Genomic DNA, 26,998 nt, shown 5'->3' with positions numbered 1-26,998 from the left:
ATACTGACAAATAGAAACTCCCTCCTAGAAATCAAAAATTCATAAATATCATTTAAAATAAAATACTTCAGGCTAATGTTTTGCTGAAAAGATATAAAAAAAAATCAAATTTTGCCTACCCAATGCACCAGTTAAACACATTATAACCAGAAGCAGGACACACCAGAGGACATCAGTATTTGCTCTTCTTTCTAGTTTACTGCGCTTATATCGTGGCCCACTGTTGTTAAGCATTGCTTTGGTTTCATGACCTACATAGGAAACACAATATGTCAGAAAATATGCAAATTAAAGTAGCAAATGTCATATTTAAAAATCTCTCTGGAAGATAATTTAATAACATGTAGTTACATAATATATACTTTTCAATTTAGTCTGCTTTTTAATCCATTTAGAAAAACCAAGACCAAATCTATCAAGACAGAATTTCCGTTCTGCTTCTGTAAATTGCATTTTGGGTAAATGAAAACTGTTAATTTGTCCAGAAGCACAGGGGAGACAATGGTGAAGATCAGAAGCACAACCAACCTGCATAAACCACAATGCCCACCACAGCCTCTGTGTTTCTAATGGTGCATCCTCTAAGCAACAAGTTTTCTTTACTGAGACCCACGCGCTCTTTGTTGGAATGTTCTCTATAAGAAAGACAGCATATAGATTCATATTTAAGTGGCAAAGGTGGAAATGTAAAAATACAAATCATGATCTTTGAGCCTTTTATTTGGAGTATTAAAGCAGGTGGTTCATAGGAAAGGTTCAAATCTTTAGCCCATTTGCTTTGTTATTTCAATTACCTGCTTTGGCTAGGAAAAAGAAACAACAAATTTAATTACTATTTTTTATTAGTCATTTTTATAATCAATTTCTAGTATTTAAAAAACAAAAATATTCAATAAGGTTCCTTCTTTTTTAGAACAAATTATGTTCGGTGTGACTTGATAGTTCATGAGAGAAAACTGATTTAATTACCTTTTCCAATCTGGATGAAATTAAGAATCACTCTAGGTAATGGTAATATCATTAGGTGAAAAGTTGATGGGAAACTTTACAATTAACAGATAAGGTTGACAACACCAATCTGACACGGGGATAATGTGATGATCCTGATTTATCATAAAGGAAGTCATGGTCCCACAGGCAACTACTCAAGTTTTTATCAGGGTATCTTGACCTGGGGTCTGTGGTTTCAGAGGATCTATGAAAGTTCTCAAGTTGTGTGCAATATTTTGTGCATTTAAGTAAGTGTATGAATAAATATGTTGTATTTTCTAGGCAGAGAAACTGTATTTTTTTCATCAGATTTTGGAAGTTCCACGTTACAGTTTACAGAAAATAAGGTCAGAGAAACATATTAAACATTACTACAAGGATGCAGTCAGCCAAATGTAAAGTGTGGTATATTCTGCAGGCAAAATGATCTGGTTTATTCTATAAATTAATGTCATGGAGGGGAAAAAAAGGAGTAATGGGGAGTTCAACACAAAGAGAAGGCAATCAGCTCAATCTTAAATGTGGCAAATTCAATAAAATAAATGAGCCTATTTCTTGGGAAAGAAAATTTAGTATTTATCAACTAAATACAGTGTATAGAATGACATTATTATGTAATATTGGAGGCAAGCACCTACCAATAATCGTCATTATGGTGTGTGTTATTCGTAGAGTTCTTATAGGAACAGATTTAACATAAAAAACCATCATTTTCAAAGTTCTTAAGTGTTAATATTTTGCCTGGAATCCTTATTTTTCACCATTACATCACTCTAGGTTATCACCATGAGGCCAAAACACAGCTTCTATGTTGACTGCACTTGCTGAAAATCCCAAACATGTCTTACACCTGACTGGATATGACAGAGCACTGACTGTCACAGAGCCCCCATCCACTCCAGATGCTACCATGTGACACCTATATAATGTATACCCAGCACTTCCATTCATATGCTGGAAAAACATGGTTGATATAAACATGATAGCTATTATTGAAATCTGGTATTCAGCATGCAATATGGTCATAGATTGGACGATGTTGGCTCTACCCAAAAGTAACAAGATCAGAAGTAATCATGAAAAGATGGTGAGCCTGACATCAATTTTTTTTTTTTTTTGAAATTGGGCCACAAACCAGGAAAAGAATCAGGAGACAGTTTGATAGTTCAGTGGATAAAACATTTACATACATACACACACACACACGCGGAGAGAGAGATTGAGAGAGAGAGAATATAAATCACTATCTACCTGGACTGATTCTGTTATTAAGTATTTAATCAAAATCGCTGAGACCAACTACAAGTATAGACATCAACAGAGTAGCCCAATGCCAGTCTGGTCACTGAGGGAGGAAGAATCCGAGACTTCTAGGAGGAAGGCCACCCCAGCAATCATTCATCTTAATCAGGAAGGCAGCTACTACACAAGCAAACCGAAATCAGAGTAGCCTGTCACAAATGTGGCCATGAAACGGCATGTAAACTTGGTATCCAGGAACTCAGGGGAAAGTGACAATCTGGACAACCAAGAAACTAACAGGGCCTCGGAACTAAATAATGAGTTCCAGGGCAAGACTCAATGCCTAGCCCAGCAAATGATGTCTGTTAAGGAAGAATCATACCCCAAGGATAAAGAGAAAGCCTGACATAGGGAGACCAAGACTGCAGTCCCAGAAACTTGGAGTTACTTGTTAAGTTCACAACAGAGCAAAAACATCCGAGGTAGGAGTTGGAGCCCTGGATACTAGACAAATTGTCAGAATTGGGACTCAGGAACACAATTTGTACAGTTAACAATACTTGTAAATTTTTTTTTAATCTACCAAACACATGCTCGGGCAAGACATAGTATCTAGCTTAGAGTTTATCACTGATCTCTCCTGCCTGTATGCAAAATTCACCATACCAGAGACAAGTCTGACCCTCTCAGGGAAGTCAGCATTCCCAACTGTCGGGGGAGAGTACAGCTCCATGATGCGACCCTCAGAGTGATGGACTTCTAGTCAAAAACTGCAAGCCCCTGAACAACAAATGTGCAACAGGAAACTTTAACAACAGTCAGAAACTGAAGGAAATACTCCTAGAAAAGGACCCATCCTACAAGATGGCTTATGAGCATGTCTCTGATAAGAAAGTAGAAACCATCTAGAATTTAACCACAATAGAATTTCCCAACAACTTCAGCAGAAATATTTCATCTTAAGCAAAACACAGTGTTCTCAGGATCTGCCTTCTTCATGATCTGCCTTATTTCTCAACCACACTCCAGACACACTAAACCACATCTGTCTCCACAAATACACTGTGGTCTCAGGCCTCTCTGTCTATGCTATCTCATTAAATTGCAATGTCAACCATGCTTTGCACTTCATGGCTTGCCTTGCCTATTCTTATTCTTAAAGGTTAAATTCTGATATTCTCTCCTAACCAGGACTAAGCCTTTTCCCTCTTTCCTGAATGGTTTACATTTTAAGGTTAAATGTAAATCTAGAATCCGTTTTATAACTGGTGAGAGGTACAGATTACAGTTCTTCGTCTGAAAATAGATATCCAACTGTTGCAGCCATCTCTCGAAAAGCAACCTTTCTCTATGAAATTGCCTTTGCATCTTTGTCAAAAAACAGTGGTTCATAAACATTTGGATCTATTCCTGGACTTTATAATCTTTTCCATTGATCTGTTGATCTATTTTCATGCCAAAATGACACTTCTTTGATTATTAAACCTTTTTTAGTAAGTCTTGAAATCATGTGGTGTTAGCTTTTTGTTAATTTCTTAATTGCTTTATTATAGGATCTTTACGTTTTCACATACATTTTTCAATATGTTTATCAATTTCTAAGAATGTTTCTGGCATTTTGGTTGGGATTGTAATGAGTCTATAGATTGACTTCGGGGGGTGGGGGAGAATTGGCATCATAACGATATGGAGTCTTTTGACCCAGGAGTGACATTTCTCTCTCATTTAGGTGTTTACTTTCTCTTAGTGTTTAGTGACTTTCCATGTATGACTTTTTCACATCTGTTGTCAAATTATCCTTAGGCATATTATTTTTGTGATGCTAATATAAAATTTAAAAAATTTTAATATCTGATGTTCATTAGTGTACAAAAAATCATTGATTTTTGGTACATTGATCTTATTTCCCACATTATTAAACTCACTTTTTGTAGATTTTATCAAATTTTCCTACAAAGACCACCACATTCTCTATGAATAAGACAGCTTTACTTCTTTCTTTCTTATTTACTGTCTTTCACTTCCTTCTCTTGCCTTACTGTTGTGAGAGTGAACATCCATGTTTTATTCCTTGTCTTAGAGGAAAACATTTAGTGTTTTACCATTAAGATCTAGTTGCTGGTTTCTGCTAGGTTATTCAGGTTGAGAAATTTCCCTTCTAGTTCCAAACCGCAGGAATAAAAGTTAGACTTTTGTCAAATACCTTTTCTGTATCCATGAGATGGTCATTATTTTTTCCACTTCTTTAATATTATTTGTTAATATATATTAACATGGTGAATTATTAAACCAACCCTGCATTTTTAGCACAATTCCCAGTGGGTCATGATATATTACCCCTTTCCTATATTATTGGGTTTTACTTTTCATAATTTTGAATTTTTGCTTCTATGTGCATGAGAGGTATTAGTTTGTCCTTAAATGCTTTTGTATGCTTTTGCTATCAGAGTAATAGTATCAAGATAATTCTGGTTTAAAAAGTCACTCAGGAACATTTCTGTTCCCATAATTTACCAATATGGAGTACGTTTAATTGTTTCCTTTTAAAAATGAGTGAAATTAGGATCAGATTGTAAATAACTTGACTCAAGGTCAAAAAGCTCTTCAGTGGGGTCTTAAGTACTGAAGACCCCAAGTTCTAGCTGCGCTTGCAAAAGGGATGTGTATGACACATGAAGCCTGCAGAATGCACACATGCCCTAACTCCTCCCTTAGACACGTTTCCCAACTGGCCAAGTGTACTTGTTCACCGGCTGTTCCAATTCTGCAGGATCTAAGCTGTCATTTCTGGCCAGATACCATCATCCAAACAGCTAACATGTCTGGGATTTAACAGAGTCATATAACACATTTGTGGAGTACTGAAAGAGATTCTTGGGAAATTTTTTTAAAAAGATCTCTTTGAAAGGCACAGCTATGGCGGGTGGGAGACAGAGAGAGAGCTTCCATCTGCTGGTTTACTCCCCAACTGGTCACAATGGCTGGAAATGGGATGATCTGATGCCAGGACCCAGGAGCTTCATCTAGGTCTCCCATGTGTGCTGGGGTCCAAGCACTTGGGCCATCTTCCACTGCTTTCCCAGGCATATTATCAGGGAGCTGGATCGGAGGTGGAGCAGCTGGAACTCAAACTGATGCCCATATGGGATGCCAGAGCTGCAGGCTGTGGAATTACCCTCTATGCCATAATACCAAATGCCCTTCTAAGGATATTTCAAGAACAAAGTTTTATTTTAGCTATTGTTTTAAATGTGTGTGTGTGTGTGTGTGTGTGTGAATAGCTACCAAATTATGAAAATACAGAAACTGGCATTTGGCCTAGTGGTTAAGTCACCCATATCAGAGTTCCTGGATTCAGTTCCTGGTTCTGCTCCTGTCTCCAGCTTCCCACCAATGCAGACCCTGGGAGGCAGTAGTGACAGCTCAAGTGACTGTGTTCTCACTACCCACATAGGGAACCTGGACTGCATTCCCAGTTGCTGGCCTCAGTCCTGGACCAGCTCAGACATTGCAGGCATTTGCAGAGCAAATCAGCAGATGGGCATGCATTTGCTCTCTCTCTCTGCCTTATAAGTAAAAATGTCTACTACATCATCCACACTTACAGGGTGGCTAAACATATGGCCTTTGGTGGTAGCTTGAGTTAAGGGTATAAAAGCTTTATTAAGCACGGTTCCACTCACACCCACAGAGGTAAGTCACGCATCACTCACAGGAAGCCTCGGAATCTGCTGAGGTCATTGTTTGGACTTTCACACTCTATCCTGCTGGAGAACTTCTCAGGATCAACTTCAGATTCCTGAAAGTATGTTTTTTAAATCACAAAACAAGAAGAATTGTAAATTAAGTGTTTGATATTAGTTTTATTACTTTTACCAATTCTTAATATACCAGCAAAGCATTTTTGGCCATAAATTTTGTTAACATAAATTTCCCAGGTGAAGGAAAGAATAGGTTGAATGTCAAGGGCCACAGCTCAGATCAGAACGGTCTGAGGCTATCAGCAAACATCTGCAGGTAGTGGGGATGTTTGAATCACAGACTGGAATCGGTGCAGGGCTCTGTGCTCATCATTTTAACAGTAAGGCAATAAAAATATTTATGTAATTTACCAAATAATAAATAGAAAAACTTTCTGAGATTAAAGTATATGTGAACTCTTTCAGCAGATATGCATCTGGTCTCGGCCAAATTTTCTAAGTAAAAATTTAAAAAGCCACTGTAATCCAAAAGCTGTACTTTGGAAATTTATGTTTTTAAATAAAAGTTACAAAAATGTAAAGATAAGTTATGTATCAATATCTCACAAAATTCTCTAGTGGATCAACCAGATAATTTTAGAATGCCTTATGAAACCAATAAGTAAGTGATATGCCCTTATAGAATGAACACAGCTTCTATAATGAATGGATTCATTAAGAATAAGCCATGTCTACCTTAAGTCATTTATTTTTCTATGGTTTTTTTGGTTAATAAAAGGAACACTACTGAGTTGATATATCTCATAAAGTATGATTTTGTGTGTTATGCATAGCAAACAGGAAGAGGTGAGTTATATGGTAATATGACTTGATTTGCTAATAATATCAATTGAGTTCTATTGATATGCCAAAATCTATATTAAAACTTTAAATATGTTAACAAATTTATTCTTTACAACCTCATGAATTAAGTACTATAATTAGGTGTAAATAACATGAGGAAAGAGACACACAGAGGATCAATAATCTGGCAAATTTCTCAGAACAAGAAGGTACCTTGATCAGAATTACATCAAGGTCATTGGATTTCAGACTGCTTACCCTTAATGGAAACCAAGTGTTTTGATTAACAAAGTAACATCAGCCTCGAAGTAGATATTCAGTGGTATAACAGAATTCCAAGGTGTGCAAGATTTCTACCAATGTCTTTGATGCCGGACAGCTTCCAAGTGTCATAATGGCAGTAAATTCAGAGGTAGGTCAATCACAGAGGGTCTAAATGAAACTCACAGGTAGAAGGAAGGGCCCGACATGACAAGATGGAATTGCTCAGAGATAGAGATTAGCAGGCTGGAACATTTTTTGATTCATAAGTGTAAGATGAAGGAACTTGGACTTAGTACGAGATTAGGTAAGAGAGGATCATTAGACTTTAAAACACTTCATCTAAAGTGCTTCCAGACAAAGGGGAGAAAAGTTGATATTTAGGGTTTAGGTCTGACGTTTTGTATATTTACATTGATGGAATCTTACAACACTGTTACAAAAGTGACACAATCATTTCATCTTAAGATAAAGAAATGGATGTATAATATAAATGGCTTAAATGGCTTGCCCAAAGTTATACAGTAATAAATGGCAGACCTGTGATTCCTGCAAAACTTATGTCTATAATAATTGAAAAGTTCTTGCTTCCTTCAAACAGCACAGTGAAAGCTATGTGGCATGAGAAGTTATACATTTCTTTTATAAAAACTGTTTAAAGACTTTTAAGAGCAATGGACAATAAAATATAAGATATGAAATCTAAGTTTAAAAACACCAGGTGGTTATTTCTTCTGCAAAACAATTTCCAAATTTTAAAATAATTCCGTCATGTTCCTTTAATTCCCCCAAAAAATATGATTGTCAGACTGAAGTGTTTGAATCCCAAAGTCATTTCATCCTGTCATCTACTAAATAGAGTGCACTTCCACCAATAACTAGAAATGGATTAAACCTTCTGGGATTCTATTTGTCACTGAATTTGAAAAATCTCTTTATCTGTACTCTGTGATCTCAGTCATCTTGTAGGGGAAAAAATGTCACCAAATCACCAACTGTGAACACATTACTTACCTGATCTGCATATCCCCGAACCACCTGCCTCTGTTTCAAATTGCTCTCTCCATCCAGACCAGAAGTCTCAATGTGACAGATTCCATCAGGATCAGTGGAAAAGAGTAAAACCATATCTGCAGGAATGATCTCGTTGCAGGAAAGGCGAATGAAGTCTCCAACAGTGACATCTTTCCAACAGTGGTCAATGTATTTTTTCTCTTTCCTAAAATTGAACAAAAGTTTTGAAACGAATATTAAGCCAAAGACACATGTAATAGTTTTTATTTTTTAGTGTATAATTTAAAGTAGGTTTAAAACAGTGGGATGAATTTTAGTCTATTAAATGCTAAAAAGGAAGCCACAGTAAAACCTCAGTTATACAAACGCTTCACCTGAAAATTTAATTAATAAGCCATGAAACACGGTTTTCAGCTTTTTTTCCCTGTGGGATTTTGAACCATTATGCAGTTTGTGCATAATTCTAGAATAAAACTGCATTGAACATTTGATGGGCTTACTTATACAAAGAAATTCCTGCCTGCTGCCCTTCAGTGAGGAACCAAGAACTCAGAGGTCTACACAACCCATCTGCTTTCAGAGTGCTTTCCATCTAGGCCAATAAGATGGGCAATCAAAAAAACCAAAAAGTCATGCAGTAAAATATTCAGGAACAATGTTTTGAAAATCATGACACCACCATATTAACACCTCTAATTATCATTAATGGAAACATAATTGGTCTTCCATATCTATGAATTCTGCATCTGAAAATTCAAACAATTGCGATGAAAAATATTTAAAAATTTTAATGCACAGAGTTTTCCTGTCACTATTCCCTAAACAACACACAGCATATATACATTTTACTAGGTATTATAAGTAACCCAAAGATGATTTAAAATATGCATATAGGCAGATGTATATAAATTATGCAGACACTGTCATTTTGTATAAAAGACTTCAGCATCCCGAGATTTGGTATTTGCTGGGGTTGTGGAACAAATTCCCTACACATATTGAGGGATGACTAAATTGTCTCCAACAGTCCAGAATCTGCTGCAGCTGATCCCTAGAAAGGAGATGGCAAATTTTATGTCTTTATAAAATGTGACTTTCCCACTCTATACATCTTTTTAAAGGAAAGAGATTAGGTAAGGTAAATATTCTGATTTATGTTAAAGCTTTTGTCAGATTTCTCATGTAGTTTCAGGCCAACAGCATTCATTATGCTCCATGAAGCATTTTCCTTAGAGTAGAATGAGACAACTTGTATGGTGGAACAAATTAACAGTTAAGTAGCATTTCACATACAATGCTGTCAACAAATCACAGGGAGTTCTGTCTCATTCCCCACTCTGTCTCCCAAATATCCATCAAGAACTAGTATTTTTCACAAAAATGTACATATTTTAAAAGTAGGGTTTTTTGGCTGGCACCACGGCTCACTAGGCTAATCCTCTGCCTGCGGTGCTGGCACTCCGGGTTCTAGTCCCAGTTGGGCCACCGGTTCTGTCCAAGTCGCTCTTCTTCCTGTCCAGCTCTCCGCTGTGGCCCAGGAAGGCAGTGGAGGATGGCCCAAGTGCTTGGGCCCTGCACTCACCATGGGAGACCAGGAGGAAGCACCTGGCTGCTGGCTTCGGATCAGCGCAGCGTGCCATTAGCGGGGTGAACCAAAGGAAAAAGGAAGACCTTACTCTCTGTCTAACTCTGCCTGTTAAAAAAAAAAAAAAAGTAGGGTTTTTTCCTACTGTATATATGGGACTAAATGTTCAAATTCGCTAGCAAATGATCCTGGGAAGTAGTTATAGTCTAAACTGTATAATCAACATATTAAAAATTACTAATTCATTAGATTAAATAGAAATGTCACCATAGGCCAATTCTTATATAACTTATCAGATATTTCAAGAAATAGTTAAAGGACTACCAAAGAAAATATATTTTAGAAATAGTCTGTTAGAATACCTAATGCCCAGTGTTGAATTCAACTAAAGGAAATCACCTAATACCTAAGAGTTTGGCAGTCCAAGCAGAAAGGCAAAACAATGGTTTATTTGGTCTTTTTTTTTCTTTTTTTAAATGTATTTATTTGAAAGTCAGAGTTACACAGAGAAAGCAGAGGCAGAGAGAGAGAGAGAGGTCTTCCCTCCGCTGGTTCACTCCCAGATGGCTACAACAGCCAGAGCTGCACCAATCCGAAGCCAGGAGCCAGGAGCCTCTTCTGGGTCTCCCACATGGGTGCAGGGGCCCAAGGACTTGGCCATCCTCTACCGCTTTCCCAGGCCATAGCAGAGAGCTGGATTGGAAGAGGAGCAGCCGGGACTAGAACTGGTACCCATATGGGATGCTGACGGTAAGGCCAGGGCGTTAACCCGCTATGCCTCAACACTGGCCCTATTTGGTCTTTTTTAAACCTTTCTCTAGTGTCCATATGTACCAGTTAGTTATTCCATGGAAGTAAATGACAGAAGATTAAAAAATAGGCAGGGGTCATATTTTTGAGGTTCAGTTTTACATGCCATACTTAGGAGTAGGAATTTCATTCCACAGAAAATGGGGGATCATGAAAGCTTGTCAAGAGGGATATGATTCTACTCATATTTGCGAACTCCTGAGACAGAGAGTGGGTAGAGTGTTGGCTGACAACCTAGGAAGGAGTAGAAATGACCAAGAGACCAATGGAAAAGTTTCTGCAATAATTTAGGGGAAAGATAAAACTTGTCAGAATTAAGGAAATAGCAACAGAGATGATCGAAGACAAAATCAAGACAAGTTTATGTATTAGAAACAATCAAGTTTTCTGACTTAGTACATGCAAAAGAATTATCAAAGATGACACCACTGATCCTAAATTTTAGGATTGAGTGATGGATGGTGTCCTTCCCCATGTCTCAGAGTTTGGAGGCAATTGGTTGCATCACAGTGGAGATATTAAATTCAGTCTGAAAATTTTTATGTGGGGTAGGATATGCAGTTGGAGAAGTCTACAAGTTTGAGGGTTCTGATCTGGAGCTCATGAGTTTAGAGATAAATCTGGAAGTCCTAGGTGTATAGAGGGCAACTGACACAGATAAGAATGTAAGAGTCCATAGGGAAAGAGACTGGCAAGAGACAGAAAAGTTTAAAAAAAAAAAAAAGATTCAAAAGGAACTGAAGTCAGAGAAATCAAGGGAGAAGGACATTTCAAAGAGGGAGGAATCATAGTCAAAAGCCACAAAGAGGTACTGCAGGTAAAGACCAAAGTGCCTGCTGTATTTGGTTAGGAAGAGGTCTATGACCTTGAAAAAGGCTGATAGCATGAAATTGCTGATAGGGAGAGTGAAGGAGAAACTGTGGCCTCCCAGTGAATCAAGGAGTGACTGAGGCTGAAGACATAGTATGCTTCCAAAGGTTAGCTATAAAGGAGTAGGACTGAAAGTAGTCACTGCAAAGGAAAGAAAGGAGAGTAAGGATATGAGAACTGGGCATGCACATCAAATGTAGGAGAGGGGTTTGCGGGGGAAGACGCGGAAAGAAATAGAAGACAGATTTGTAGATGCTGGTTGGAACTATGTGGAGAAACAACAAAGAATGGGATTAAGGATATAGATGGAGGCCGGCGCCGCGGCTCACTAGGCTAATCCTTCGCTTGCGGCGCCAGCACCCTGGGGTTCTAGTCCCGGTTGGGTGGCCGGATTCTGTCCTGGTTGCTCCTCTTCCGGTTCAGCTCTCTGCTGTGGCCCAGGAAGGCAGTGGAGGATGGCCCAAGTGCTTGGGCCCTGCACCCGCATGGGAGACCAGGAGGAAGCACCTGGCTCCCGCCTTCGGATCAGCGTGGTGCACCAGCCACAGCGGCCATTGGGGGGTGAACCAACGGAAAAGGAAGACCTTTTCTCTCTCTCCTTTCTCTCTCTCACTGTCCACTCTGCCTGTCAAAAAAAAAAAAAAAAAAAAAGGATATAGATGGAAGGATTACTATTTTTTTTTTTTTTTAACAAAAGAGTTCCATTTTCATCTAGGTCAAAAGAATGTAGGCAAAGGTGCAGATAATGTAAAAAATGATTTGAGGTACACCATCTATGCTTCATAGCTTTTTTTTTTTTTTTTTTTTTTTTTGGACAGGCAGAGTTAGACATTGAGAGAGAGAGAGAGAGAGAGAGAGAGAGAGAGGTCTTCCTTTTTCTATTGGTTCACCCCCCAAGTGGCCACTACAGTGGGCGCATTGGGGCGGGTGCGCTGCGTCAATGCAAACCCAGGAGCCAGGTGCTTCTTCCTGGTCTCCCAAGTGGGTGCAGGGCCCAAAGACCTGGTCCATCCTCCACTGCCTTCCCGGGCCACAGCAGAGAGCTGGACTGGAAGAGGAGCAACCAGGACAGAATCTGGCCACCCAACTGGGACTAGAACCCCGGGGTGCCGGTGCCATAAGCGGAGGATTAGCCTAGTGAGCCGCGGTGCCGGCCTCTACTTTCTATATGAAGAAAGCTTTAAAGAAATTTGTTGAGAATACATGAAGCTGGGAAGACAAAGATTATTCATAAGGTTTGGGATTTTATTTTTCTTTTAAATATAAGATTTCTTTAAGGAATAAATGTATTCTATATTAAAATAAAATTCAAATGAATTCAGTTTTACAGCTGATTTCACTTCATATTATCTCTACTTGGAGTATAGATCAGGATTTTTAAAAAACAGCCAATTTTCCCAATACCAGCTGGTTCACGTCAATAAACACACTGAACTTAGCATGCCAGTTCCCATGCTAGGTGCTAACAATACAAAAGTGGTAAAGCTATGGTCCTCACTGTAGAAGAGTTATGGCTGAAATTTCAAAAATAGACACAAATTACAATTTCATAAGAGTGGGAGATGCACAGGACAAGCGAGCAATCAGGAAGGGCATTTAGCACTAGAGGAGTTGAGTTCTGAACTGTCTTAAAGAATGATCAAGAATGAGTTAGGTAAAGACAAGTGAGACAGCTCTTCTGTTAGAATGCTTTTGCTGAGAGCGGAGGAATAAAGACTGAAAGCATGAGAAAGCTTCATGTTTGGAAGTAACTACAAGCTAAGTGACAATATCACTGCCACATTAACTGGCTTTGAATATTTATGATGGTGGTAAATAGAAAATGAGGCTACATTTCTATGGAGAATTAAAATAGTAAGAAGACTTTCACATTCTCCCAGAGCCTAAATGAAGAAATAGAATTTACTATATATTGGAGAGACAGGGAGAAGGGACAGGGGACACCACCAAATGCCCACAACAGCTTGGGTTGGACCAGGTCAGAGCAAGGAGCCAGGAACTAAATGCAAGTCTCCCACATGGGTAGCAGGAACCCAGTCACTTCACTGTCACTGCTGCCTCCCAGGGTCTGCATTAGCAGGAAGTTGCAGTCAGGATCTGGAGCTGGGAATCAAACTCAGGTACTCAGATACGGGACACAAGCATTTTAACCGCCAGGCTAAATGAGAGTTCCCAGATCGAATTTCTTACATCTACTTGGTTGTTTGTACTTGTGTAAGATTCTCACAGGTTAAGGTTTAGCCCTCACAATCCCTTCTTCAGGAAAGCTTCTAAACCTATTTTTACTTCTTTAAGAGTTCAGTATCAAATAGGGCTGCCACGTTGGCATCGGGAAAAGTTGGAATGAACACACACTGAACTATTAGCAGTGACTCCAATGGGTGGGAGATTGTAAGAGAGAGAGATAAGAATGAGAGGTAGAGAACATGAAATTCTACTTCTTCATAAAATGTAAAGAGGGAAGGAAGGGGTTTATGAATTAGTTTATGATTTTTTATGTTTTCCTATAAAACACTATAAACAATTTATAATAAAAATTTTAAAAATTTATAATAATGTATCCTTGGAAACACAGCAGCAAAGACTTATCAATTGCTTTATATGTGAGAGTTGTCATAAAGTTCATCAAATCTAGAACTTTATAACATACTCTCACATATTTAAAAAAATGTTTATTTTGGGGCCGGCGCTGTGGCATACTAGGCTAATCCTCTGCCTGCGGCCCTGGCATCCCATATGGGTGCAGGTTCATGTCCTGGTTGCTCCTCTTCCAGTCTAGCTCTCTGTTTATGGTCTGGGAAAACAGTAGAAAATGGCCCAAGAGCTTGGACCTCTGCACCTGCATGGGAGACCCAGAAGATGATCCTGGCTCCTGGCTTTGGATCGACACAGTTCCAGCCATTGTGGCTATTTGGGGGTTGAACCAATGGATGGAAGACCTTTCTCTCTCTCTCCCTCTGTAACTCTACCTTTCAAATAAATTAATAAAATCTTTACAGAAAGGTTACTTTGCTGCAAACAATTTTGATATCCATACATAATTTTTTTATGCTATGCATTTTCTGTTAACTCCTTAGAGAGTTCTAGGGCATTATTATACTCATTTACATACAGACATTTAATTTCTGTATCTGTTGTATGATTTGTATGTGAATACATTATGGCCCCCTTTTTACAAACCACAAAAAGTTGACCTTGGCATATTAGGTAACTTGTTCAAGGTCACACACATCCCTAAGTGGTCCTGGAGTCTGAAAAGACAGTTCACTCCAGAATACATTCTCACAAGTACTACCAGAGTTGAACAACCACTGCTTATAAAATCTCACACAACCCGATGTTTTATCTTGGAAGGCCACTGATATTTGGACTCATTTTAAGAATCAGAGAGGTGGCCGGCGCCATGGCTCACTTGGTTAGTCCTCCGCCTGTGGCGCCGGCATCCCATGTGGGTGCCTGGTTCTAGTCCCGGTTGCTCCTCTTCCAGTCCAGCTCTCTGCTGTGGCCTGGGAAGGCAGTGGAGGATGGCCCAAGTGTTAACAGGAAAAAAAAAAAAAAAGAATCACAGAGGGGCCAGCACTGTGGTGCAGCGTGTTAAAGCCCTGGCCTTAAGTGCCAGCATCCCATATGGGTGCCTGTTCTAGTCCTGGCTGCCCCTCTTCTGATCCAGCTCTTTGCTGTGGCCTAGGAAGGCAGTAGAAGATGGCCCAAGTTCTTGGGCCCCTGCACCCATATGGGAGACCCAGAAGCAGCTCCTGGCTCCTGGCTTCGGGTTGATACAGCTCTGGCCGTTCAGCCATCTGGGGAATGAACCAGCAGATAAAAGACCTCTCTGTCTCTACTTCTCTCTATAACTCTTTCAAATAAACAAAATAAATCTTTAAAAAATCATGGAGATTAAGAAATTTAAACAAATCTCTCACTGCCAAACACATAGTAGGCACTCAAATTATTTGAAACATTGATATTATTTTTAAGACATTTCTCTTGCTTTTTAAAGATTTACTTATTTACTTGAAAGAGTTACACAGAGAGGAGTGCTGGAGAGAGGGAGGAGAGGCGGGGGGTGGGGGGGGTCTTCCATCTGCTGGTTCATTCCCCAGACGGCGGCCGCAACGACTGGAGCTGTGTGGATCCGAAGCCAGGAGCCAAGAGCTTCTTCCAGGTCTCCCATGTTGGTGCAGGGGCCCAAGGACTTGGGCCATCTTCTACTGCTTTCCCAGGCCATAGCAGAGAGCTGGATCGGAAGTGGAGCAGCTGGGTCTAGAACCAGCACCCACACGGGATGCTGGCACTGCAGGCGGCGGCTTTACCTGCTACACTACAGTGCCAACCCCAAGACATTTCTATTACCTTGAGACATGCTTTTAACATCTTACAGATGGCTCTCTTTTAAAAATAATCTTAAAGATTTTTGGTAATAGTTCACTCTAACTTAATTGTGGCACACGAAAGTTTCAATGTTTAATTTCTCAGCTAGCTTTTGCTATTTCAAGTGCTACTTTCCTACAGAAAATTAAGCATCTTGAGTAAGAACACACATTACCAATAAGAACCAAATTATCTGGAAAGAAATGTTAATAAGCTTCTTCTAAAAGCTTGCTAAAGTTAATAATCTTTCTTTGGTGAGAATTTTTTCTCTAAAGTGATTCCTTTGTATTTAATTGAAATACAGGTTAGTACATTTAAATCAACAAGGCACGATTTTATAGCCTGTTTCTTTATATCTTTATAATAATTGTTTCAAGAACAATTTGGAGGGGAGCATATAAGTATTATTTTTTTCTACAGCTCCAAATAAAGCAAATAAATGGAATATAGATAAAGTTATCTGAGTCTATTATGAAATGCAATAAAGTGATATCTTAGACTGAACCTTAAATCATTGACTAGAATATTGCACCTTATCTTTAAGTTTATATGTGAATAATTTAAAGTAGATCTGGACTATTTTCTAAATGAGAAGCTGAGGAACAAATTACAGGAGGTATCTCACTGGGGAATTTTAATATCTTTAAAACATACTATTATTAGGAGCAATCCAATACGGATTAAATGACTCAATGGTGATGTAATAAACTCCGGCTACTACTCATTATTAGCCTACAAAAATAATCACATTGGCTAAGCTCAGCATGTAGAAAGCCTAGGTACTTGCATATTGTTTTATTAGTGTGTTCATAATGAAGGAAACTAGATTCATAATGTTTTGCTAGCTTATGTAATATCCCCAAGGCTACACAGCTACTAACTGGGAGAGTCACGATTAGAACTTTTTAGAACTTAGAAAAGAAAATAAACCACGTTATCAGCTCTAACATAGCACTAAAAATCAGCATTTATATCCAAGAATTTCTATACTATATATCAAGTAATCTTTCCATTTACTATATTTAGTATTCGCTGATTAATCTGAAAATTGCTTAAAATATGGACTTTATTCATCATAAAATCATTATGAAATACTACTTATCACAGCTAGTGTTTGAGGGTAAGGTCTGTCAATATTTCACCCCACCCCTCCACCCCTGGAATATAAGAAGCATTCCCACGTTATTGAAGGACTCAAAAAATGGTTGTAGTAAAATACTGCATGGCTTTAACACACACAAAAAGACATATTGATATTTAATTATGAATTACAGTATATCTGATTTTCTGAATAGATACAAGTAACTCACATCATATTACAAGGAAAAAAGTTATTTTCTTTGTTTGCTCATCATTAAAACAAATGTTACAAAAGTCAACTAAGAAGTCTTACAATGAACATAATCCAGAATCCAGCATATTTCAGCTTAAATACACATCTTCAGGCAAGTTTTGCATCTTTTTCTCTATGACTCACATAAGACTGAAGACAAGTTATACTGGTCTATACTTCTCACTAAATATTTTTTCAAAGATTTATTTATTTATTTAAAAGTCAGAGTTGCAATGAGAAAGACAGACAGAACATCTGCTGGTTCCCTCCCCAGATGGCTACAATGGCCAGGACTGAGCCAGGAGCCTCATCCAGATTTCCCACATGGATGGCAGGGACCAAATACTTGAGTCTATCTTCTACTGCTTTTCTTAGGTCATTAGCAGGGAACTGGATCGCAAATGGAGCAGCTGGGACACGAAGCAGTACCCATATGGGATGACAACATGGCAGGTGTCTGCTTTACCTGACACACCACTCCAGTCCCTGTTTACCAAATATTAACTTACCTCTAAGAATTAAAAACATAGGAGTTGCATAGAATATATACCCCAGTTCCAGAATCATTTGACCTGAATTTATTCTTGGCTATACATTTTCTATTTCATAAGCATAAATGTTAGAAATGCACATCTCTAACACAGCACACATTCTTCTGCACTGACCTCCTGTTATGTACCCCTCTGCTGATGCAACTGGATGCCTCTAGTTTCTGCAGAAATAAAAAGAATATTCTTCTCCATTTTTTTCCACAATCTATTTTCTCCATGGGCAACTCCTATCTTTTCTTTCATACACTATATTTTTCATATCCATTTAAATTCATTCTTGTTTTTCAGATACCACCTTCTTCTTAATCCTAAATAATATTATCTAGGGATTAAAAACTATCTGTTTCCCTTCTTACAGTTTGATGTTTAGTTCTTTCAAGTCCATGTACATTGTGAGTTATGAAAGCTTTTGCTTTGCCACATCCTGGGTTTGTAATGGCTTGCACACTTTTGTTTTCCTCTGGCATCTGAATTAATATCACTGCAGGACTTAAAGAATATTAGTTAAAAACAACAATACAAAAAGGGTCCTTGTCACACCAAAGGGAGAAAGAATAACATGTTTCTAAATGATGCATATGTATTTTGTGGCAAAACTCCCATCACTTACCTGCTGTAAACTTTAGTTACTAAATTGTTGATCTGTTTGTCAATTTTATATTTCCTATAATCTTCCAAGCCATCTTTAATTGCAATAATTGTAAGGACCACCACCAGAGGCAGCATGGTAATTTCCTTTTGGAAGGCTTCTACCAAAGGCACCCAGTTCAGGACAACTAGGAACAGGAAGTATAAGTTGGCAGCCCTGTAACCCAAACACACACACGACATGTTAACAACTCACTACAAAGACTAAAGTGAAAGAGGCCAAATGCCTTATTGTGTTTTCCTATAATCTATCAGCTTCTATTAGTTCATTTTGTAAGCTATGTAATAGAGTACTAGCTAGTATGAACAAACTGTTTATTACTCCCCAGAGATCTGGCTCATGTTATATTTTCAATAAATACAGGGTGTTATCTAATAAATATATAACTGTGAAGGGAGACACTTGGGCCACCCTCTGCGGCCTTTCCCAGGCCATTACCAGGGGGCTGGATTGGAAGTGGAAGGGCCAGTACACCAGCTGCCACCCATAACGGATGCTGGCACTACAGGCTGCAGCTTTATTCACTTTACCACAATGCTGGCCCCACATAGACACTTTTTGTTTTGTTTTGTGACCTTTATTTAAACAGTTACTTGTTAGAAACAAAATGATTTGTAAAATAAGCTACAGATTTATCCAGAGAAATAATATCTTGATGTAGAACTCAGGCATTCTTTGTTGCCATCTTGCATCCTCTGTCTTGTCTCTTCCATTGCCACTAGCTGGCTTCCACTACTGCTAGATTCCAGCAACAGCAGGATTCAATCCAGGGCCTTTGTTTTTTACTCTTTTCTAAAAATTCTATTTAAGTTATACAAGTTTCACATATGCAGATGTAGAAACATACTGATACTTCCCACCTTACCCTCCCTCCCACCCATGCTCCAGTTCTTCTTCCTCTTCCCTTTCCCATTCCCAGCTTTCATTTTTACAAAGATCCACTTTCAGTTTATTTAATGATCTTAAAGTTACCCTACACTAAGTAAAAGAGTTCAACAAATAGTATGAAGAAAAAATAAGAATGATATCCCTTTCTCCCTCCCTCCTTCATATACATATTTGCCCATATACATTAAATTTTAAAACAATCACAGATCATTGCAACTATAGTAGTATATCATTATTAATCATTGGTTTGACAAAGGTACAAAAAAGCTTGACAAAACTACATTTGCAGCAATACTGACATGCACAGGCATTTCTTATGAAGGAGAACTGTAGTATTTGCCTTTCTCTGTCCTGCAGTACTTCACTCAACATTATGTCCGCAGGTTGCATCCATTTAGCTACAATTGTATATTCTTTATACTTTCATTCGATCATACACCCTCCATATTTTGGCTACTGTGAACAGTGAGGCCATAAACATGGTACAGGTATCTCTTTGATACAATATGTTCGTGTCTTTTGAGTATATACCCAGTAGTGGGATTGCTGGATCATATGGCAAGTCTATTTCTAGCTCATCTCCACACTTCTTCCCCTGGGATATGCTTTGCCCACACTGCTGTCCTGAATATCTCACTCACTCTCCACACTTCCAGTGCCATCCTTTTTCTATTGCTTCAAGTAACATGATGTCCCTTTGGGGGACAAGTGCTACTTGAACGTAAGAGGTCATCATTCCACAACAGACTCATACAAAAACTGTCAAAGGATGATACCACAAGGCAGATGTCCATAACATACAATGTTAAGAAAATGAAAACTTTTTGTATCTCAAGTAGAATGATTAAAACATTCTAATTTTTTTTTTCAAAAGATGAAACAGTACCTGTGAAATTGTTCAAATAAATTTCTTGGGACAAAATTCAACAGTGTGTACTTGGTAGTCCGTATTCGGTTATTCACGTAGGTGCCCGAGACCTTCTCATACTCCTCTTTGAAGGGCCGGAGGTGGGGAACCACCACCCGGTGCTTTCCTGCCAGTTTGGGGGTGTGCGACGACTTGCCTCTGCAGGCAAGCAGTGAGGAGTAGTTGTATGGCCTCTCATCGTCATCCCTGGTTCTGCCTCCCATCAGCCGCTGCCAGTGGTATCTGGCCCATTGAAGAGCTTCAGTCATGTCCAGAACACAGAGAGATCCAGCTTGTGTGGGTGATCTAGAAACAAACAGATAACACAGTTTGGCCTCCGTGTGTCAAGTCTCTTAACTTGTGTGATTATCAGTTTTCTCATCTTTGAAATGCAAACAATGCCAAAGATGTCAGGAAATTGTCCTGAGGAGTCGATGAATAACATGGGAATGACCGCGCATGAAATCTCATTGACAGCAGCAGTCAATGAAACCCATTCTGTGTGCATTGCAAAAGGCACACATTCTCCCCTGTATGCGCATCCCTTTGCTCATCAAGGGGTAGTCTTTGTCTCCCCCACTCAACCTGGCTAGTGGAACTCCAGCAAAGGCGGCACAAGCAGAAGCCCCAGAAGTGTCTGCTCATTGGCCTGCTCTCTTTCACTGCTGCCACCACCCTGAGCCCCCGCCAAGGCTGGTCTGTTGGACGATAAGCAAACATGTCCCCACTGCAACCACTGCTCCTGCCAACATATGGGTGAGGTCACTGCCAGCTGATGACTAACACGTGAGTGTGCCCACTTGGAACAGGAGGAGACATCCCAGCTGAGCTCAGCCCGTATTGCTATACACCAAACTCGGAGTCACCAAAAGTTACATTACCAAGTTTTGAGATAGTTTATTAACAAACAAAACCTAACTGAAGCATAGTTCCTTCCTTATTTTCCTCATTTCAAAACTGTCCTTGTTTTCCGAGACAGTCTGCTCTACCACACACACAAGCTCTTTAGTTAGAAAACCAAAGGGATGAGAAGCTCACATGTTAAGAACACACTATGTTCAAAGCACTTTGCAAAACTCTTGACATTCTCTATCTTATTTCATATTGGCATCAATCCTCTGGCATGGGTATTATTTCAACTTTACAAAAGAGAAACAGACATACAGAGGTCAACATGCTGAAGTTCACAAGGTTAGTAACTAAGGCCGATTCAAACCACATGTTAAAGATTCAAAAGGTTTAAACTGTTAAGTCTCTAACGTGTCACCAGGGTGGTGGCACCCCCAGAGTACACCTGGTAGGTAATGAGTGTATCTTCATGAGCCTGGAGGGCAAGGTCTAGAGGCCCTAATTCCACCCTTGCTTTATCAATGCCACTGCATTTGCTTATCATCTGGGGTTGGAGTTCACCTCTGGAAATCTTTAATAAATTTAGTAAGTTGTCCTGATGATCAGATGAGAAGTTAATTAAGGTGTGTGCAGACTCAGCCAGAGGAGAAGTGGGTTGTGTGGAGGACACTACACAGGGCTAGGGATAAGGAAGGAGTGAGATCTGGACCCCGTTCTCCCTCTGGGAGCTCCAGGCCTAGGGGAGGAGATGGACCTGTCAATACACAGATGCAATCCAGATGCCCAATGGTATTTAAGGCCCTGAAGTACTCTGGGCAAATTATTGAAGCTTTCCTCCTTCCTAAGCTTTACCCTAACTTTATAATGTGTGTATTGATTCTTTTCTCTAAAGTGTTACACTAATCAGAAATCAATAGCTTCCCCCTAGGCACATTAAAATTGTATCCAGCTTTCACAGATCCAAAATCATAAATCATTACCTCGTAGCTCTGGGAGATGTGGTTGACTGATTCTAGTCATTCTAGTCAATCAATATCTTTAATAATACATTCTTGTTAGCATGCTTGTTTACTATACATTATGCCTTAAGCAAGTCAAAAGATCACGGTTATTCGGCATCACTATCATTGCACTTACAGAAAATAAGTTGAATCACAAATAATCTTTTAAAAATCCATAAAATCTTTAAGAATTGTATACAACTACAGCAAAATAATGAAAATAAGTAGGAGTAGACAGTTATTTATATCAGGTTAGTAGTGCATTTGTAGTGTGAATACTGGACTCACAACACAAAGGCTTGATTAGAAAGTCAGTCTTGTCAGTGTAATGATTCATATTAAATCACCAGGTCTCTGTCTTTTGGAATATGACCTCTAAAATATTTATTCATAAAGAACTAAATCAATGAACATGGAATGCCCATCTATTCAATGTAATGTTTAAAACTTTTAAAACGCCTACCTTAGAGAAGTCCAGTTTTCACAGCCTTGCACCTTTAAACCAGTAACTCATAATGGTAGCTTGAGTTATAAAAGTAGATCATAAAATATACAGAAATCTCTCCCAGGATAAGGATGTAAGGTAATGTTTTCTAAGTGAACTGACAAATAATGGGAATGCTTTCCATAAGTATTAAGCATTTTTCACACCATTTCATACTGTGCACATTAGGTGACCATTAGGAAAAACGTCACTTTCTTTAGATGGCTAAAATAAGCATTATTTGCTACCACTTCTAGAAGCTTTAAAAGAGAAGTTTTCACTTGGAATTAAATTCTTAATAAGACATTACAATGTATATGTCTAGATGGGCATCTGCCCTAGGAGTTAAGATACCCATGTCCTACATCACAGTGTCTGGGTTTTATTTCCAGCTCCTCACTCCAACTTTCTAATGCCAACCCTGGAAGCTAGTGGTGATGGCTGGCTCAAACAGCCTTTTGTGTTGGGCAGGAATGATCAAGGAGCTCCTTAGCCACCTGTTCAGTGACTTTGAAAATGTGTTAACTTCTATCCCAGTGAAAAATACATTCTGTGATGCAACCTAGAATACTCACCCACACTACAGCTGAAACACCAGTTCTACAAAGCAGTTTTTACCCTTACTATTTTCAATGTACACAAGTATTCCTATTTTCTCTTGCATATTAACACTACTCACAATGTAATGAATTGGTTTCAAGGTACCCTGCTGTGTTTCGATATACATGAAGGGACTTCAAAAAGTTAGTGGATAAAGAAATTAAAAGATAAGTTTATTGGGACAGGCATTGTGGCACAATGGCTTAACCTGCTGCCTGCGGTGCTGGTATCACCTATGGGCACTGGTTAGAGTTCCAGCTGATCCACTTCTGATCCAACTCCCTGTTTATGTACATAAAAAAGCAGCAGAAGATGGCCCAAGTATTTGAGCCCCTGTACCCACATGTGAGACCAGAATGAAGCTCCTAGCTCCCGGGCCATTGTCACCATTTGAGGAATGAACCAGCAGATGGAAGATCGATCGATCGATCGATCGATCTCTTTTTTTTCTCTCTCCCCCCACTTTCATCTGCAATTTGTTTCAAACAAGTTTTTAAGAAAATTCTTATTTCAGTGAAGAAAAAATTTTAAAGCAATAAAGATGGGTCTTGAGAAAGTTCACGACAATACATATGAAAAATTACACATGAATTTCCAAAACATTTGTCAGCAAAATAAATTTACATTTTATTCTGTTTTCCCATGAATTTGTGAAGTGCACTCATACTTTGGAAACACACCGAGTGCACACGGCTCCACACACTGAGCTGAAAGTACATATGGAAGTGGCTGGACCCATGCTGCAGGCCACACTCATACAGGAACCACACTCTTAGAGAGAAATGCACTGAAAGACAGCAGTGGGACAAGAAGGCACAGGTGAGGGCTGTACCTTTCCCTCTACAGCCAGAAGCAAATGACCTTTTCTGTCTACCCAAGAAAGTTAAAAGCATGTTTATGTTTATACTTAGAAAAGGCTCTTACGTGTTTCACATAAGTATGCAGAAAATTTTCCACAAAATATAAAAGGAAAGTAACTCAAAGTAATAAATACTTCAAAAAATCAAAAATTAGTCTCTGAAAGCTTATATTGGAGGTTATTTAATCTCAAGACCAAAAACCAGTAGCCTTTAAGCAAAATTCTATTCAATGATGAATTTTGAGCAAGGTGTTGGCAAATATAGTTTTAGTTGCACAAATGTATGTATGTATGTGTGTGTGTGTGTGTGTGTGGAGAGGGAGGGAGGGAGAGAGAGAGAGAGAGAATATCAATTAACATTTAAATCCTGAGATAGCGCCTGGCGCTGTAGTGTAGCTGGTAAAGCTGCCCCCTACGGTGCTGGCATCTCCCATATGGGCGCCAGTTCGAGTCCTGGCTGCTCCGCTTCTGATCCAGCTCTCTTTTATGGCCTGGGAAAGCAGCAGCAGAAGGCCCAATTCCTTGGGCCCAGGCACCCACGTGGGAGACCTGGAAGAAGCTCTTGGCTTCAGATCAGCGCAGCTCCGGCCATTGCAGCCAATTGGAGAGTGAACCAGTGGATGGAAGACCTCTCTCTCTCTCTCTCTCTCTCTGCCTCTCCTCTCTCTGTGAAACTCTTTCAAATAAGTAAATCTTTTTAAAAAAATCTTGAGATAAATGAGCATAAAATATTAATAATTAGCGTCTCTTAAAGAAAAAAAAATCAGCAGAATCCTGGGTCCACATTTTTACAAATTACCAAATGTCGAAAGCTTTTCACTGGGGTTGGTGCTGTGGTGTAGAAGGTTAATCCTCTGCCTGCAGTGCTGGCACCACATATGGGCACCAGTTTGAGTCCTGCTGCTACACTTCCTATCCAGCTCCCTGCTAATGTGCCAAGTCCTTGGGTCCCTGCACCCTCATGGGAGACCTGGAGGAAGCCCCTGTATTCTGGCTTCGGCCTGGCCCAGCCCAGGCTGTTGTGGCCATTTGGGGAGCGAATCAGTGGATGGAGATATTTCTCTTTCCCTTTCCTCCTCCTCCTCCTTGTCTCTATCTCTGCATTTCAAGTAAATAACTAAATCTTTTTTTAAAAAACTAACAAAAAAGCTTTTACTAAGGTTCTTGACCTAACCCTACATTTTGTCTCCCATTTTAATTGAGGGAATGAGACTTTTTGATGAACCAAATACTTCCAACTTTGTGGACTCAGGCTGAGCCTCTTATCAACTGTGTGATCCACTTAACCCAGCTCTGAGCCTGGAATAAGACACTGCTGAGAGTCACAGGACATGCACAGATAAACCTTGTTTACTCTATTTCTCATTCTCCTCTGTGGCTATTTCTCTCTCTCTCTCTCTCTCTCTTTTTTTTTTTTTTTTTTTTTTTTTTTTTACAGAATTAGAGAGACAGAGAGAAAGGTCTTCCTTTTCTGTTTGTTCACCCCCCAAATGGCTGCCATAGCTGGCGCGCTGCGCCGATCCGAAGCCAGGAGCCAGGTGCTTCCTCCTGGTCTCCCATGGGGTGCAGGACCCAAGCACTTGGGCCATCCTCCACTGCCTTCTCAGGCCACAGCAGAGAGCTGGACTGGAAGAGGAGCAACCAGGACAGAATCTGGCGCCCCAACCGGGACTAGAACCCAGGGTGCTGGCGCCACAGGTAGAGGATTAGCCTAGTGAGCCACAGCGCCAGCCTGTGGCTATTTCTTAAGTCACAGATAAGTAATGTTTGGGGACCCTGTATATGGGGCTGAGATCAAAACTTTAAAAATATTACTTTCAATTTAAAAAAAAAATGTTGTCTACATATAAATAAATGCTCAATGTACCTGTCAGTTCCTAAGAAAAAAATCAATACTAAATACACATAAAAGCCAATCACAAGAAACACAGGCTATAAAATGACCTTTATATCACTCAATATCATCTCTAACATTCTCTCCAAAACTCATTTCAACTATGAACAACCTAGATTCCCTCTTTCATGGTTCATCATGGCTTTGCGTCAATTTGCCGAAGGAATCCAAGATCTAAGTTTGAAAAGCAGTCACTTACAGCTTGGGATTGCACCATTCTGCATTTACTAGAAGGAAGCTACTTCTCTAGGCTTGAAAGATTTTTTTAAAAACGTATTTTTTCCTCTCCTAGATTTTATTTTAAAGATTTATTCATTCATTTGAAACTCGGAGCTATAGTGAGAAGGGGAGAGACAGAGAGGAGAGATATCTTCCATCTGCTATTTCACTCCCCAAATGGCCATAATAACCAGGGCAATCAGGGCTGGGCCAAGCTGACACCAGGAGGTTCATCTGGGTCTCCCACGTGGGTGCAGCAGCCCATGCAGTTGCGCCACCTTCTGCTGCTTTTCTAGGCACATCAGCTGGGAGTTGCATTGGACCTGGAACAGCTGGGACCTGAACTGGCACCCATATGGGATGCTGGCACAGCAGATTTTGGCTTAAATTTTACACATGCTGCTCCACACCACCAGCCCCTCTGCTAATAGATTTATAAGACCAGTAAGCAGTATAGTAGTGATGAAGACATCAACTCTTAGAGTCAGATGTCAATGTCCATTCTTGGCATCTCCACTTGCCAGTTAACACTGATTAAAGTGCTGGGAGGTTCAAGTGAATATATGCAAAACTTTTAGAACAATGGGATTGCTAAGTAAAGTGTAGCTACTTCTGTGTTTATCTGGAATACATTCCCTCAAAATATCCATACTTCCGAATGCAATTTACAGGTTCAGTGGGATCCCAATCAAAGTACCAATGACATTCTTCTTAGATTTAAGAAAAAATACTAAAATTCATATGGAAACACAAGAGACCTTGATTAGCAAAAGCAATCTTAAACAATAAAAACAAAGCCAGAAGTATCACAAAACCAGATTTCAAGACATACTACAGGGTAGTTACAATCAAAACAGCTTGGTACTGGTCACAAAAATAGAAATGTAGATCAATGGAACAGAACAGAACCCCCAGAAGTCAATTCACACATCTACAACCAGCTAATTTTTGACAAAGGAGCTAAAATCAATTCCTGGAACAAGGACAGTCTCTTCAACAAATGGTGCTGTGAAAACTGGATCTCTGCATGCAGAAGTATGAAACAAGACTCCCACTTTACACCTTATACAGAAATCA

General features: G+C 39.4%; 1 protein-coding gene across 2 annotated transcripts in view; it reads right to left on the bottom strand.

Annotated features, from left to right (window-relative positions):
- ATP10D (ATPase phospholipid transporting 10D (putative)) overlaps positions 1 to 20,345 on the bottom strand; it is an 86,022-nt gene extending 65,677 nt beyond the window's left edge. The window contains exons 1-6 of one of the 2 annotated variants that reach the window (XM_070068192.1): positions 19,995 to 20,345; positions 18,182 to 18,376; positions 8,052 to 8,256; positions 5,946 to 6,031; positions 529 to 635; positions 120 to 251 (exon numbers count right to left, since the gene is read on the bottom strand). In XM_070068192.1, the coding sequence (XP_069924293.1) occupies positions 120 to 251; positions 529 to 635; positions 5,946 to 6,031; positions 8,052 to 8,256; positions 18,182 to 18,376; positions 19,995 to 20,284 (1,015 nt within the window). In that variant the 5' untranslated portion in view covers positions 20,285 to 20,345. Of the gene's footprint in view, positions 1 to 119; positions 252 to 528; positions 636 to 5,945; positions 6,032 to 8,051; positions 8,257 to 17,685; positions 17,908 to 18,181; positions 18,377 to 19,994 lie in introns of those variants that run through there. The other variant, XM_070068191.1, reaches the window with a different exon arrangement.
- Positions 20,346 to 26,998: the final 6,653 nt, after the last annotated feature.

Source organism: Oryctolagus cuniculus, chromosome 2, assembly GCF_964237555.1.
Source record: "Oryctolagus cuniculus chromosome 2, mOryCun1.1, whole genome shotgun sequence".
Taxonomy (NCBI): domain Eukaryota; kingdom Metazoa; phylum Chordata; class Mammalia; order Lagomorpha; family Leporidae; genus Oryctolagus; species Oryctolagus cuniculus.
Note: the sequence above shows the minus strand (reverse complement) of the source record. Positions and strands in the feature narration are given on the sequence as shown.